Consider the following 16685-nt stretch of genomic DNA (forward strand, 5'->3'; position numbering starts at 1 on the left):
ATTATTATTATTATAATAATATTATACATACGTAATAGATAGCAAGTTGATCGAAGGCGGCTCGACTGCCCGTGACTTTCAAAGTTTTCCGTTCGCAATGGCAGCGCTTTAACAAGTAACAAAGTGCAATTATGTACACACGGTGGATGAACAAGGAAGTAGAGTTCACGGTAGATGACGGTGGTGGAACGCAGAAAAGTGCAAAGTCGCGGGAGTTTCCGAACAGAGAAACGGAATCAAATTGTGTGAATCGCATCGCTTGACCTATTTCTGCAACGTTGAGTCTCGTGATACGGAAACCGCGTCGAACAAACACGTTGTATCATATCGATAAAATAAAGGCTGTTATACAAGTTCGTTTGTTGTATACCCTTCAATCATTCTATAATTTATGAAAATATAAATGTTCATTTTATCTTAACTCTTTTTCTAACAACCATCTATTTAGATATCACACGTATTCTATCGTAATGCTTGTTTTATTTCAATTTTTATCACACAGTGGATCACAAAAACATCCAAACACCTTTTAAAACGGGATAACTTTTTTAATATTGGACCAAGTAATACAATTTTCTGTGGGATGGTAGAAGATTCAGTTTACCATGAAATGTGTAAGACAATTTATTAAATAATTTTATCGCAGTCTTTAATAAGAGACATCCTATTTGTATTTAAATTATTTTATTTAATTCATTGAGAAGCAACAAGAATCTTTATGACCAACTCGATTGAAAATGTTTGCATAAAAATTTTCAATTAGGGCAATATTCGTGATGGGGAGGTTACAATTTGCACGGATATCGTTGGTATGTATAATAGCAGATGCGTATTTGGACAAGGGTAGGGGACATAATAATTTCGGTCGACGGTCTGTGGAAAGAAGGGCGTGAAAAGTACAGTCAAGCAGGGCTTATGCCCGTTGAGCAAGGAACCCCCTAAGGGCTTTGCGCAACACGGGGTAACACAGTTGTCGATAGTTCATTGTCGCAATGTCCATTGAAATCTCCAACTGCGACAATGGCACGGAGCATAGACCGACGCATTGTGCATCCCGGAGACCCTCTTTCGAAAAGATTGCCTGTAATCTCGGATCTTGCGCGGCCTGTTTCTCCTTGTTTGTCGATAATCGAATACTCGAATCAGGGGACGTTCACTATCCGCTCATGAGCGTTAAGGCATTTTTCAGATTTTACGATTAAATCATTAAATAATGTGAGCAACAGTTAAACACGGATATAAAAATAGAAATTTATTCGTCCGATCATTTTCAACGAAAAAAGGAAACAACTGATCCTGTCGTTTATGAACGACAAAAACGAAATCATCATTTTATTAGAAATAAAGAAAAGGAAAAGAGTTATCAATAAAAAAAACAGTTTTTATGATTAGGTCATTAGGTAAGAATACTCTTAAAAATGTTAATAATTGATCACTTAGCGTTATGAGTCAGAGGCGGTGTGGTTGAATACTAATAAATGATAATGTACGCGTAATATAGATCTACATGGACGCGAAAAAGGAAAACACGGATGATATTATCGTGAGCGTTCTCTGAACGATGACGTACCTACGCGTAACAACTCGGCATCGAAAGATACCGGTGATCACGATGTAAAAAAGGGTACATAGTTGCTAACATAATTGAGCGTAATTGGTCACGTTTGATGACAGATGTAATCCCGGCGGATGGGGTGCGGAGGAGGGTGCGGGATGGGATGGGAATGGTCTATAATTTATAAACTAGGGGCTGTTTTGGGGTAATTGCAGATAACGATGGGGCGGTCCGGATAACAAGCCGACATGGGAGTCACTGGACACCGTGCCACTCCACTATCCACCGGTAACACCATAACCTTCGTTATATACGGCTATTCTCTGTATCGCTTGCATCGCTGTCTAACCATAAGTTACGTCACGCATGACACCATCCGCGAGAGGGTTCTCTCTTAATAAATCGCTGCTTCTGCTCGCCGGTTTGACGGGGCTGCTTTAATTCCCTTCGCGATCCAGCTAATCATAACGAGAAAACGAAAACAGGAAATATCAAACAAATGTTAAACTTAAAACCCTTATTATTGGATTTGTCTATATAATAATTATTCAATATTTTAAATCGAACTTAATTGTTTAGAATTTTTAAACAATGATTTAATTCTCCTAATGATTTGACACTAGAAAAGCAATCGAGTACGTTTCACACGACACAACAATTAGGCGATGAGACCTTCGGTTTTGAAAACGTATTTTACACTATATTAAACGAAATATAATATTGGTCCTTAATAGCACACCGAATATTGACTTAATAAAAACTCTTAATAAAAACTTAATAAAGATTCCTATTACTGAATTTGCCTCTAGATGTATATAATATTTTAAATAAAAAAACGTTCAGCATTTAAGAATACTAATTTCGTCCTCTAAATGATGTGACACTATATAGAAAAACAATCGACTGGGTTTTACACGGCGAGCACGCGATGAGACTTTAATGGTAGGATAGGCCTCGGGTTCTCTGCTTAAAACCGTACTTCACACCTTGCTGAAAGAAAAACGCATTGGTCCATAATAGCACGCTGGGAATCCATTTAGCTCGGACAAAAGCTTCGAGCGCTCCAACTACCTGGACTACTCTGCTATTCGTAGCCCAAAAGTACGAATTGCAGCCGTATTTTGACAAGCCCGTGGTTTCCCACTATTTACTCTTGAGTGGGATAGCTGCGCGAGTTTTCATAAGAAACAAGTTTTATTACTAGTATAAGTGCCGGATCAGACCCATAAACCGAAAGTCAAGTATTCCCTTAATTAACCTCCACAAGTTATTTCTTATTTTTTTTACAATCGGACTAAGTCAACATGCAGTGCACATTCTATCGATACTTGAATATATCTGCACAATAAGCATTGTTTTATAGTAAGTGCTTAGAAAGTCATAAATCAAATCGATAAATAGTTGTTCATTTCAATTAATAGCTGTTATTGACTTTGTATCTAATACACATTATGATAATCACTTATACTTGCATTATTTCAATTATTTTACTGAATATTATATGCGTCAGTCATTAGATAAAAAACTCTATTATTCATGAATTACTGTACAAAATATTGTATCAGTTACTGTCTTAAACATTGTGTTAACGGGCGTTAATAATATAAGTTTATTTCTACGAACTAGTAGACTAACATTAATGTCTAAGGGCTATCGTTATAAATATTTGAGGTTTAATTATTCGCTCGCTCGCGCATTTGTCTTTACGACTTCTAACGACCACTTTCTATCGCTTATTCCTACTGATTACTCCTACCTGTACATTATCATGCCGAATCTTCGGCTGCTCACACGCTCGATAATTACGATTGTAACAATTGTATCAATCATTATAAGAAACAGTGTATCAATTATTATATCAATTATTAATATTATCTCTATGAATATTTATAGCCGTGCATACGATGCGAATGGATTAATTTATAACGTTCTATGAACGATGATGAAAGAATGCGAAGAGTAATCAAGCTAAATCAGATCGGATGGACTGTGTGATAAGAAAAGAGATCGCGAGTTTATCGAGGACGAGCTTGATACACGTGGATGTGGGAGGACGCTTCCTGGAGGAGCTATAAATACAACTCTCAGAGGTATGACGCGATAATTACTTAATTCCCACGTAGTGCAGTGGTACCCTGGTCGTCTTTACGATAAGACGGTGAAGGAACAACTCACGGCCTTGAGAATGGTCTGCACGGTCAGCGTGAACAGGAATCGCGTCGTAACAGCGCAGCGTTTCGTCTTCGTCCCCCATAACGTCATCTTTCTATTCGTGCAGCCAGCGATCGCGTCGAATATCATCGGCCGAAAAATTAACGTGAATTTATTGATACAAATTTTCTGAAAAACGGATCGAATTCATTCTGTTCGAAAGTATAGACTTTCGATTTGCAAGTATCAGCATCGGTTTGTTCTGGTTAGCCGATTGAAAGAATATCAAAGATAAATGGTATAAAATCGACAGAAAATCGGACATCTTCTACCTACAAGAAACTGCATCGAATAACGTTGGTTCTAAAAAAGTCGCGTGAATTCCTTAATATGATGATTTTCGAAAAAACGGATCGGATTTATTCTACGCCAAGAAAATATGCTTTCATCGCAAGTATCCATTCCGGTTTATTCTGGTTAATCGGCCGAGGGAATACCAGAGGAAGAAAATAAGTGTTGTCATATAAAATGCACAGGAAATTGGTCATCTTAAACCTACAAGAAAGTATGTAGTGGAACAATAAAAATGTTCGCGGACAGGCAGGAATAAATGCGGAACGGGGACGCAACCTCTAATTAAATAAATCTTGGCTGCGGTATGGACAATTTCATCGTTTGAAAGCCACCCCGTGGAAAGAAGGAAGGGTCGATGATACACGTACCCGGAGACAACGCAGAAATGGTGGCACGTATCCACTCGTTCACCCCTATTGGGGTACTCCATGCTGACGGGTACAATGATGTAACGCGAACCCCGCCAAACTTCCCCTTCGTTTTCACATTTTTCACCCCGTCGCTAAGGCTCGTTCCCGAATCATAAAAAAAGGTGTAAATGGGTCAAAAAATCAGAGATTGCCAACCAGTTTTTTAAACATTGGAATGTGAGTAATTAGCTGTCGTTAGATGATTGAATTTCGAAAATGAATCAAGTGTACTCGAATTTGAAAAAGATGTAATGAGACAAGGTGAAAATTTATCGGATTAGGAAGAAGACGAGCTTAGGGAGAGTGAAAAGCGGCTGGAGAGAGAGAGAGAGAGAGAGAGAAGGTTACGGGAAAAGATAGGAACGTGGCGTGAATGGGAGGGAGTTCATAATAACATCGGGGGGGCCAACACAGGGTGTTCTCTCTGTGTTCAGATGCTCTTTTCAAGAGTGAGAACCCTCCTCGACGCGCATTCAAGTGTCGCCGCTTTGTAATGCCTCTTAATACCGCTCGCTGTCGACGTTATTAAAGATCCGGAACATATTGTACGACATAACAGTGGCAATGTACCTCTATGGCGTCAAGCCTTCATTGTACGCCGCGTGTCCTCTCGCGACAGGAAACGGCAAACGGGATGAGAAATTTTCCAAAAAGACCGCACCACGCCAAATTCTACCCTCAAATATTCCTAACGCTGGATACATAGCAAATTTTTTAAGACAATTTTAAGATTTTCTTTAGGGGCTTAGACATCTTTTTTATTGTATTCGAAACGATGAGAACGAGGCGTCGTAGGGCTCGTCGGATTTATGCCACGAAGCATAAGAACCGTACTTTACTAGCAGATACTAAATCGTGCGAGTCAGCGAAAGACGATTCTGCCGAGGGACCTGCGTCCAGCTTTTTTCCCACAAAACTCACCTGACGCAAGTCTCACAGATAATACGAACGTTGAATGTGCGAAGTGGCATATATTTAAAGACGGTTTACCCGTTGCGAGCGGCACGTGCTTGCGCCAAATCAAGTCGCTAAATATTTACACGGAAAATAGGATATAAAATCCTTACAATAGAACTTATTCTCAAAAGTCTTTAAGATTAACTTCATTTATTTAACGGAACATATTGCGTCACCATAAGTATCATGTGTCATTGCCATCGCGTAATTTAAACGATAAGCGTATTTCATTTCTTTTTGCTGTTTTATTGTTTATTATGGCGCAGGATAAGAGTGGCGACGAGATGTATTTTTCTTTGGGCCTCTCAATGATGTTTCTCGGAGCCCCTTTTAATCCGGTTACTGCTTATCGTCGTACCCGTTTCCAAAGCACAACGTGTTTAGCTGGCGTGCGTTACAACAGAGATGATGACAGTCCGTCGTTTCAACTACCCTCAAATCAGTCTGCGCGCCTAACTAACCGTGTAATCGACAATTCCAGCCTATTACGACATTCTACGCGCGTTGCACTTTCGCTTCTGTGACTTACAATACACGAAACTGTGTACAAACGCGGAATGATAACAAAAATTAAAGGACCCTGCTACAAGGAACACGTGCGGCTAAAAATTTTTTTTTAATGAACAAATCAAAGGACACTTGAAAAGATATTTATCCAACCATGATTGTTGCAATGTTAACGTTAATGTTGCATGGTTAAAATTTCTTCGTTGGCTTTATGGTTGCGACATTTTATAATAGCATATACCTGTTGAACAGCGAAACAAAGATGAACCGACCGCCCTTTCGAATCTACCCAACTCACTGACACGAAACCACGGGCATAAAGTGGCCAGTGACACATAAAGAGCATATTTTCTGGCATTAGGAAGGTCTCAGACCAGCTACCTGTGTTCACGCCTGTTCGCGCTTTTCCATCCAAAGAATCTTCCGCACCGATCTCTCTGCCGGCCCCGTTAATGGGGAAATAACCGACGGATTACGACGCTTAATCCTACTCGCTAACGCGATCTCATTGTTGCGCGAGAATCGAACGAATCACGTATTCTCGTCTCCAGATATTTTGCTCTATTTCTGTTCGTATCATTGCGTTCCGTTATTTTATCTAATCGACTAAAGTTTACAGTTTACAATGTTCGATATCGAACGGGATATCAGACCTCCAAGTGCTCTATTTCATTTTCAAGACGTGCGCTCAAGCGTTTAATTATTTTTAATAGGCGTATATTCGTCAAGAACATTTTTAAAGTATCCACTTTTTATTATCTCTGCTGTTACTGCATTATCAAAATTTTGAATATATTTTTTGACTTATCCAAATTCTGCAAATTACTTTTACTGCAGGACGAGTATGCTCGTCACTAAATGAAGAAATAGCATATTTTCAAGACAATTATACTTGACAGAATCATCGAAAGGGTATCAGAAGATTCGAGGGGAGGAGATCGTTTCTGAAAATCGAGTGGCTTTCGAAGAGCTTACTCACCTGTACGTGTCCAAAGAATGTCAGCTTCTAAAAATAAACCGGTCGACTACCGATCGTCGACGATTCTAGTCGTCTCGCGTATACGTAATGCACGGGTGCACGAAGATAGCCGCTATCTCGTCGACGCGGTGTCCGATGTCTCGACCACCAACACGTCGCGCTGGGACTCGCCAACCCCGTGAGCGCAACGCGCCGCTTATTGTTCGCCGATATTAATTATAGAGGTATAAACGTCGGCACGTATACATAGAACCGTTTGTATGGAAATACGAGATGCCCTGTTCTTTGCCCGGTTCGATTCGCAAGTATCGATAGCGTGCGAACCGAATATAAATTCAAATTATCATCGGCTCATTGAACTTAAGAAAACATAGTTGTTCGAAACGATCTTATGGAGTTCTGGTTCAATTAGGCATTTAGCACAATCTAAATTCCTATATGTATTTGAATAAATATCTATTAGATGCTAGTAGCTGTCGAGATTTCTTTAAATGAATCGAAGTGCCTGGAATATTCACCTCCAGCTTCGATATTGATAACCAGTCTGCGGATTTCATGTGTTGATAAAAAAATTAAATATGCAGAAAATATAAGGACAGCATCTATCTAATGTGAATGTTACTTTCGAAGAATGGTCAATCTAGATTTAATCTTTTAAATTGACGTCACAAATGCTTTGTCTCGTCTAAAAATCAGTAGTCTGATAACAGGGATTGAATACTTGTCATCGTAAACGACGTTTGAATCATGTTGAAAATGCGAGCGGTTCTCTGTGCCCTTTGTCCTGATCGTCCTAGGTGAAACCATAGATACTTGAAGTCGCGGACAGCGGAACGCAGAAGTGAGAAATGTCGCCGTTGAAATGTACGAGAGGCTCCGGGTTTAATTTATCTGGGATTCGCAGCCCGGGGTTTGAAGATGCCGGGTGCAGTAACGCGGCTACGACGAGTTTCAAGGGCCTGAACGAGAACAAACGGAGGATCGTCGGGTCGATTTTGCACAGAGCCATTTTGGAATGCAATTAAACGCAGTACAACGAAATACGACGCTGCCATGCTGCTACCGTGTTCCGTGTTCCTTCCCTCTGCTCTGTTTCGTTCCTTCTCTCCTCTTCTCGTGCCGCCTTCCCCTAGCTGGGAATACCATCGTTTTGTCCAGGTACGAATCCTACCGGTGAAAGACTGTCTTTCATTCTTCCATTGACAACGAAACGGAGCGTGTCCTGCTCCAAAATCTTTTGACACTCAATACTCGTTAACGGTGAAGCTCTTGAAATCCGCCAACTTTCTAATTGAATCGGAAAATTTGGTTCTTACAAACAAAGTGAATCACGAAATTGTTACGTAAAACGATTTTCCTACAGATGTTTCCACGATAGACTTAGGTTGCTGAGTAACGAGTTTTCTTTATATAAAACGTAGTCTCAAAAGAGAAACGGGTGTCGAAAAGAAGAGGATCAAGAAGAACGTGTTCTTCTTAAAAATCTCTTTATTCCTTTTTGATAGTGAAACTTGGTAACAGTGCAGCTTGACCCTTGAAATTTCTAGCCGAATCGGAAAATTTGTTTGAATGGAGTATAGTGAATCATGAAATTATCACGCAAAATGATTTTCCGGATAATTCCACGAATGGACCGAAGTTATTGCTGGGTAACAAGTTTTCTTGATAATCTCAGAAGGGGTGTCGAAAAAAGGAGGGAGATGAAGAGATCGTCACGGCCCGGTATCGTTCGGATAAGAAAGCTACCCCCGTGTCCTAGAGGATACGCGAAGGATACGAAACGGGGTGCCATCCGAGGGATGATGGAGGGGGAGGGCGTGGGAGGAAGAGACAACTGAGAGAGAGAGAGAGAGAGAGGAGGGAAGCGGGAAAATGGCGGCTGGAAAGATATCCGACACCAAATCGAAGGAGACGCCATCGCAAAGCGCGGCACCGCCCCTCTATCATCGGCTTTTGCCACTGCGAGTGTCATCGCTCTATAAATCTGGAGCGCGCTTTACAAATTAGGACAATCAAAGAATTTCGTAAAAATATTCAACTCACGAGTCTTTTTGAGGAAGTTTCAGAAAATAATATTTTTTATAATCATAAAGAAATTATGGCACCGAGTCATTGTCAATTATGAAAATTTATACACAATTTATATTTCAATATTATATCAGTATTCATACAATAACTCATAATATACTCATAATAACATATTACTAATACCAAACATCGATAGAACAGAGCAGCTAATTTTCATGCGTCATTAAAATTGAACAGTTAAAGTCATACTTTTACGAAACGGAATTCGAAACGAATAATATTTGGAGGAAACATCAGTGAGAACTGATGCAGACAGGACACGTCTGACAGGGAAATTCGTCAAAGTCTTGCCTCTCGTCACGGTGGAACGAGTCCGAGAGACTGACGGAGGGCAATTAGTCGGAAAAGGCGGAGAGGATTGAAAGGATTGGCAAGGCGTGGCAGACATCGAGATTTTCGTTAAAAGACACGTTTGTGCCAGAGCATCGGCTTTCATTGATCTACGTAACGCCGGTGGTCCCGACACACTCGACGCTATTTTCATCAACTTCCTGTCCACGGACTATAAGATTATATTTTATTACTTTCGTCCTGAAATCATCGGTCGACATCAGTTAATATGAATATCGAATTACATTAATAAATAGATGCATTGTGATTGCTTTAAAGATTAACTGTCATGACTTTACGTGCAATTCACATTTCATTAGAAATTAATTAATGCGGAGATCGATTAACGTTAATAAACATGTACACTGTGGCCGATCTCACGTACGGAGACATTCGTGCGAAATGCGTAAGCTCGATTAGCCCAGTTTCGAGCTAAACGAGGAAAAAAACGCGGAAAAAGGACGGAGATAGAAGCAAGGGAATTATTGCCGGTGTTGTGAAATTAATCGAACGCGAGGTGCGATAGCACCAAGTAGAATCACAACACGGTGTACGGTAACGTTGTCGCGTTCCGTTTCCGGTGTTTGTTGCTCACCTCCTGCGCTCTCGCTCCAGTCGTTTGACCACACGCGACTTTCGACAGTGCCAGTTTTCATTTATGAGTAGATAGTCTTCCAAGAGAATAGATTCGTTCCTATTGGCAACAGGTTTAACCACTCGTAAAAGGCAATTTAAAGTATTAAAGAATCTGATACAAAGATTGATTACAAATATGAAGTCTATCATTTCTCTGCACAATTTTTTATTGTCCCAGGATTAACTAAAGAACTTTTTTTAAGAGAAATGCATGAAAATTTAAGGGAATACGCGAGTAAAAAGTACTGAGAGAACAATTCGCGTGAACTGAAAGTGTGTTTACACGTAAAAGATTCGCGCGATCATCTCTGGGGCTGCGTCGAGGTCGGGCCGCAGGTGAGGACACGGCACCGTGGTCTCCGTGGAGACCAAATAGGGGTGGATTTCCGGCCAGGGGGTAAGTTGGCGCCGCCCCCGTGGCTTGCCAATGAAACGAGCTCGCGCGCTCCTCATCGACCAATCGCGGGGACACGTTGCCACTGGTTCCACTCCTCTCGGCGCGAGCGTGCGACGAAAAAAAATGAGAAAGGCGGTCGACCGCGAGAGGAACAGAGAACAACCACCGGCGACTTCCTCCACCAAACGGCATCGGCATCGGAGCGAAATGATCGGCAGTGCCACTGGCACCACTAGCCATCGTCTAGTCGAGTAACCACTTCGTCCCCGAACCGTGTTACCGCGCTTTCACGCGATCCCGCTCGCGATATTTCTCCGATCTCTCGCTTCATAATCGTGTTGCCTCCATTTTGATTAGCCTCGTACTTGTGACATGTGAATCTCTGCTAAAAATTCTTCGGGATTTACTGAATTTTCGTCGGAGCGACCGATCAGGACAGTGTTTCGATGTGAAAAGTGTGAAGGTGATGAAAACTGAATAGGAAAATTGGTCGCCGCTGGATGATAACGATCTCAACGGTCATCGAAGACGAACCGGGTAACAGTTGTAAGGATTTATGAATGAACACACGGATGGCGGGGATATGAATGAGACGCGGACGATCGAACAATCGTTTAACGGCGTCGATCGTTCGAGCAACGGATGCTTACTTTCGTCACGAGCTATTCATCCGGTCGGTCCGTAGCCACCACGCACACCCGCGCAGCACGATTGCTCGTATCACCGTTTATTTTCTGATCGATAACGCTGGGGTCTCGGGGAGATCGCGGTTGTCGAGCGAAACGTACGGTTCTAGGAATCGGAATCACGAAATCTCTGCTGCGACGATGAAGTGAGTACCGAGTGATATTAGTCCGTGTTGGAAGGAGAAGAAACGACAGCAAGAATGCCGGACAGTTCGAACCAACTGTCGTCGCCGGGCAGCGAGTGCAGCAGTCAAATGGGTGGTATGCATCGAAACGCATCCGCTGGACAGTACGAGGATTCCTCGATGCCGGGACTCGCATTGACGCATCATTCGCAAACTCTGACGCCGGCGTCGAACGGGAGCCTTCAGTACCCTCAGGAGTTAACCACATGCACCTCGGCGAATTCGTCGACGAGCGTAGGAAATGTTGCCGCAATGTCTTTGGGAATCACGGTGAATAATTATACGCCGGATCAGATATCTTGCATGTGCAAGGCGTTATTGCAGAGACAGGATATTGAAAAGCTAACGAGGTAAGCTTTGTTACATTTAGATACGATTAAATGCGAATCTATCTCAACAAATTCACAAGAAGAATTTACCTATCCTCGGTCACCTTGTTTTCCACAACACGCATGTTTTTTATCCTGGACTAAAGGTTCGGCGGTTTCCGACGGAACCGAGTCGATTCTCTTCTTACATCTAATCGTCAAACTCTTCACCTTAGATCATAAATATTCACTTGACAACATTGTTTCTATTGTCCACAAATGACTTCAGATGTTTTACCATAAATTTAGCATTTATCATTTCCAAAAAGCTGTACTGTTGGTGTCTATAGAAATCGGCGACATTATTTCTACTTCCAGTGTGATATTACTTAAGTGCTTTATCAAGATGAAAGTTCACTTTGCTAGCACGTAATCTAAAAAACTACCGTACGTTTCGGTATTAGGCTTTTGTGGTCCCTTCCTCCCGGCGAGTTGCTCCGTCGCGACGAGAACATTTTGATAGCAAGAGCCACGGTCGCTTTTCATCGGGGCGCCTATCACGAGCTTTACTCGATCTTAGAGAGTCACCCGTTCTCGCCGGACCGTCATCAGAAGTTGCAGGATATGTGGTTCACATCGCACTACCGCGAGGCGGAGAAGATTCGCGGCAGGCCGCTCGGTGCTGTAGACAAGTACAGGCTCAGGAAAAAGTATCCTTTGCCGAAGACCATTTGGGACGGCGAGGAGGTCGTTTATTGTTTCAAGGAGCGATCGAGGAACGCGTTGAAACAGTGTTACATGAGGACCAAGTATCCGCTCTCCGAGGAAAAGAAGAACCTCGCGAAGGAGACCGGGTTAACCCTGACTCAGGTGGCGAATTGGTTCAAGAATCGACGGCAAAGGGATCGAACGCCGCAAACGAGAACGTAAGTCATTTTGAAAAATTCTCCGGGGAGCCGACAACGACTTCCTGCTGGAGGGCACGTGTGTCGACGGGGGGTCCTCTCGAGTTTTCAACCACGCAACAAGTGTTTCGACATGTGTACAAGGACCGTGCGTTTCTCTTCGAGGAGCTGACCGTTTCGGAGACGGTAAATCATTCCGGGAACGAGCCGAAAATCATCGGAGTTACGCGCGACTTCTTGTCTTTCGGATGGGAAACGTTGAAAAACCCTCACGGCCCATTTCTTTAATTACTACTTTCGTCGCTTCTGTCCCTTGACTTTTGTTGTCGCGATAGTGGTCGTTGTATATTCGCGATTCGTCCAGTGGCATTTGTAAATCATGATAATGCCGAAGGAACGAATAATGAACCGCGGTTAGATAATGTCGGATATATTCGTCCGCTTCTCAGTAGGTATATACAGCACAGTCTGAGAATCGTGATCAGATTAGGACTACTAGAATTACATTATCGTTTATAAATATCAAAACATGGTAATTAATCTTTTGTGTTAATCTCTCGTAAGAAATGTTTTCGAGATATAATTCAACCTAAATATCGATCTTCTATCGAAAATTGTTTCCGAAATCTGACAAAATCTGGCGAGCACGCATCCCGCTCGAATTTTGACGTTGCGTAGGCGTTGCGTGCGCGTGCAAAAAGGAAAAGGACAGGGGTAAACGGAGAGAGCGGTAACGTTGTTATGGCTACGACGTGGCTTGGTCACGGTTCGCTTTGGACCTCACGCTGACGCGACGCGCGCTCTCGGTAGTCGATGATGCTTTCGTTATCGCCCGTAGGTTTCCTTTCTTCTCTTCTTGTTTCGCATAATTTTGTCGATCGGTCTTCCTTGGAAAAATTGTCGCGCCTCGTCGTTCGATGGATCTTCACGGTTCGAACTTTCGTGTCCCGTGATCCGCCCCTAACGTCCTCCCTCGGCAAAGCCTCCACGAAAAGGAAATGCGACGCCCCATTACCGTTTTATGACGCAGCTTCGGTTACGTCTCTCGTTTCACCATTGAGCTGTTCGCACTACCAATAGTTTACTACATAAAGGCCACGGCCGGTTCTCCGACGTTTTGCCTCCATTTATCCTAGAGTACGTATTGCTCTGCTAATGCGCAACCACCTATTCGCTGGGACATCGCGTATGGCGTGAATAAGTATGTTTTAAAACAATTTCGTTTTATCCACTCTGGTTAGATAATGAATCAATCTCTGCGGCTGTTTATAGCTGTATTGAAACCCATAGTCTGTATCGTGGGTCTCTGGTTCTGAAGCTCTTTCAAGGAAACTTTCAGTATTATGACTATGCATAAGTAAACAATCGTTCAATGAATTGGATTCGAGGAAGTCGCTATCGTGCCGAAGTTTACGTCGTTCGCGGTGATCGTTCAAAGTGGACTCGTTACGAGTCTGTGAGGAACGGGTGAGAGACGCGTTTCGAAGGTTCAGGCCTTGGAACGAGACCATAAAAAAATGCACGGCCCGTGGCAGGGCGAAGGAAGGTCGGCGATGTGGTAGGAACCGAAGCGCGGCTAGGGGCGGAGCTGCTCGCACACGGACCACCGTGCGTGCACGTGCGTGGCCGCGAACGGAAACGTGTGGGTATACGCACGGGAACGGCTTGCCGTGCAAAAGAATCAGGACAGAGAAGGTTCGCGCGTGCAGATCGTCGGGAAGCAGCATTGCTTTCGAAAGGGCGACTGTGAACAATGCGTCGCGAACGAATTTATTTTCTCTTTTCTCTCTTTAATCTTCGCCGAGAGTCCGTCAAGAAAATTCTCGGAACGAACACGCGTGTATGCGTGAACGAGCCGTTAATCGTCCGGTCTTTCCTGGGGACGAGGAAAGGCACTTTTTTTTCGTAAGACAATAGGAAAGCTCGCATGTGCTTCTCGACCTTTTTCTCCACTTACGGGAAGGGCAGAGATTTACGGTGGGGTTCGAGGACAATTTTTCTTTTGCGACCCGATTCCGTCGGTCATGCTCGATACATGGTACACATCGTCCGAAGTTGACCCCCGCACAGCGTGAACCCTCGCATGCGCGAGTTTTTCGCTGCGATTTCACTTTTGTTTTCTACACTTTTCAGGGATATGTTGCCGTTAAATTGCCAGAGCAGTGCGAACAATGTGATCGGCGGCTCGGTGAGCAACGGGGACAGTCTTCAGCTACAAAGCATCGACTCGAACGGCTCGAACTTGGCAATGTCACCGTTGTCGACAATGAGCATGTCACCGGTCGCTGTAAACCCTTGCAGTCCGATGGGTATGAGTTCTATGCCACCCCGTCATCCAAGATACGGAACACCCGTCACCCCTTCGCATACAACGCACCCCCATAACGGCGGCCTCAGTCCCATGAACGACGTCAAAGCGTTATGTTACGGACGTAGTAGTTACGAAACCGGTAAGCCGATTATTAATTGCATTTATAAGACATGAGTATGCTGAAATTTGAACACACGAAAATATACAAAGTATTGAAAGCGATATTCGTGCTATGATATTTAATGAGTAAGAACAAAGCATATCTAATTTTCTTTCGTTAATCTTATATTCTAAATATCGTACTTTGCACAAAAATGGAATATAGCAAAGTAAGTAAATTCAACATATGTTTGTTTCAGCTAAAGACGCGGACCAAAGTACGGTTTATTATCCGAACCACTCGAGCATGCATCATCAGTATTACCAACAGACGCATCATCAGATGATGTCGACTCATCATTATCAGCATCATCAACAGGGCATGCCGTCGGGGTACGAAATCGCGCTACCGCCTCCGCAACACTCAACGTGACCAACCGACTACGAGACAGATCGGGATGCGGTTCAACCAAGTCAAACCGACGACGTTTTCGCCCGTGTTCACGCGTTCGCTTGACTCGGTGTTTTACTTATTTCGACTTGTCTTGCCTCTCAAAATTTATCGTATCGCGCGAACCGATGCTCCGGATCGAAATTAATTCGCGGTTATGAAGCCTATTGGAAATCGATAAAAAAGCAAGTAATTCGTTGGAAAAATTTTCTCACACGGCGAGGTCCATCAATCGCATGATTTCCAGCCAATGGAGTAGTAAGTTTCTCCATAAAATTTCTGGGAGGAGCTATACCTTGAGGAAGAACTGGTTTAACACGCGCACCCCTCGCGAAAGATGGAGTCGCCGCCTGTTCCTCTCCTCCTTGCTGGTCTGACAAAAAGCTAATAGCAAACGTGCAAGAGGTCGCGTTTTAACGAATATAGATCGACATCGTGTTACTAGACACGAATTATTTCCTTCGTCTTTGCGCAGGTTATATTCGACGGAGCTGCTCAATTCGTAGCAAACTGATTTGAGAACAATTAAAACTGAACTGGTGATTCTTTGACTCCAAGGTAACGTTTGCACGCAAGGACAGCGACTCTCGGTCGCATTTAGCGTGTGTGTATATATGTAGGTTGTCTGCAGTGTTATATCTCTGGTGTAAAATATATTTTTGACCGCAGTACTAGGTATACGGTTAAATGATTATTAAACGATTATTCGATCTCGCAGCCTAAGATGAAACGAGTAAGATCTTGCATCGCAAGATGAAGCTCTCGCAAAATGGTGTACTGCTTTGACAAAAACTTACTGTACAATTAAGCGAGGTGCATTAAATGTATAAAAATAAATGAGATATCTATAAATCTTATGCTTCGATTAATTAGATATCTCCTTCCGAGTAAATCTTTGCATTCCCTCTCCTTGTCATGATGGACACAATACATGTACGGACAAAAATAAAGGTGCTTATCATGAAAATGTGTTTTATACGTAATGCAATCTTTTTATAATAAATACAAATAAGGATAGGTAACGCACAGTTCGTGTCTTCTAACCCGGAAACGATCTACAGTCCGCATTTTTGCATGCTATTTAGATCGAAACAAACGAGTTGATTCGATTATTCTAGTAAAATATATATCCGGTAACAACTTGTTCAATGAATACATTTATTTAAATGTGTATACATACCTATCCAGAATACTTAGAAATTATTCAATGTTTGAATAAGTAAAGTGAACTACCTGTCAATGCAGATGCTACAGAAATCTGTTATTATATCTCATTGTCATTCAAGTTGTAGTTTGATTAATACAAAAAATATACTTAAGCAACAGAATACGCGCGGCTTGATATCTTACCGCTTGGTAGTTGTAAAACGATCAAA

The 16685-nt window shown here is 42.6% G+C and overlaps 1 protein-coding gene across 1 annotated transcript; it reads left to right on the forward strand.

Moving 5' to 3' along the window:
- Positions 1-10629: 10629 nt before the first annotated feature.
- Six4 (homeobox protein six4) lies at positions 10630-16209 on the forward strand. The gene is made up of 4 exons (XM_018020568.2): positions 10630-11585; positions 12008-12469; positions 14582-14898; positions 15119-16209. Exons 1-4 carry the CDS (start codon positions 11251-11253, stop codon positions 15289-15291), a joined length of 1287 nt encoding a protein of 428 aa, XP_017876057.1. The 5' UTR covers positions 10630-11250; the 3' UTR covers positions 15292-16209.
- Positions 16210-16685: the final 476 nt, after the last annotated feature.

This window comes from Ceratina calcarata, unplaced genomic scaffold (assembly GCF_001652005.2).
Source record: "Ceratina calcarata isolate Rehan_Ccalc_2016 unplaced genomic scaffold, ASM165200v1 scaffold23.2, whole genome shotgun sequence".
Classification (NCBI taxonomy): Eukaryota; Metazoa; Arthropoda; class Insecta; order Hymenoptera; family Apidae; genus Ceratina; species Ceratina calcarata.

Coding starts and splice junctions, on each gene's coding strand:
- Six4 (XM_018020568.2), top strand. CDS start 11,251: ATGCCGGACAGTTCGAACCAACTGTCGTCGCCGGGCAGCGAGTGCAGC. Junction 11,586..12,007: donor GATATTGAAAAGCTAACGAG/GTAAGCTTTGTT, acceptor TTTCGGTATTAG/GCTTTTGTGGTCCCTTCCTC. Junction 14,899..15,118: donor ACGTAGTAGTTACGAAACCG/GTAAGCCGATTA, acceptor TGTTTGTTTCAG/CTAAAGACGCGGACCAAAGT.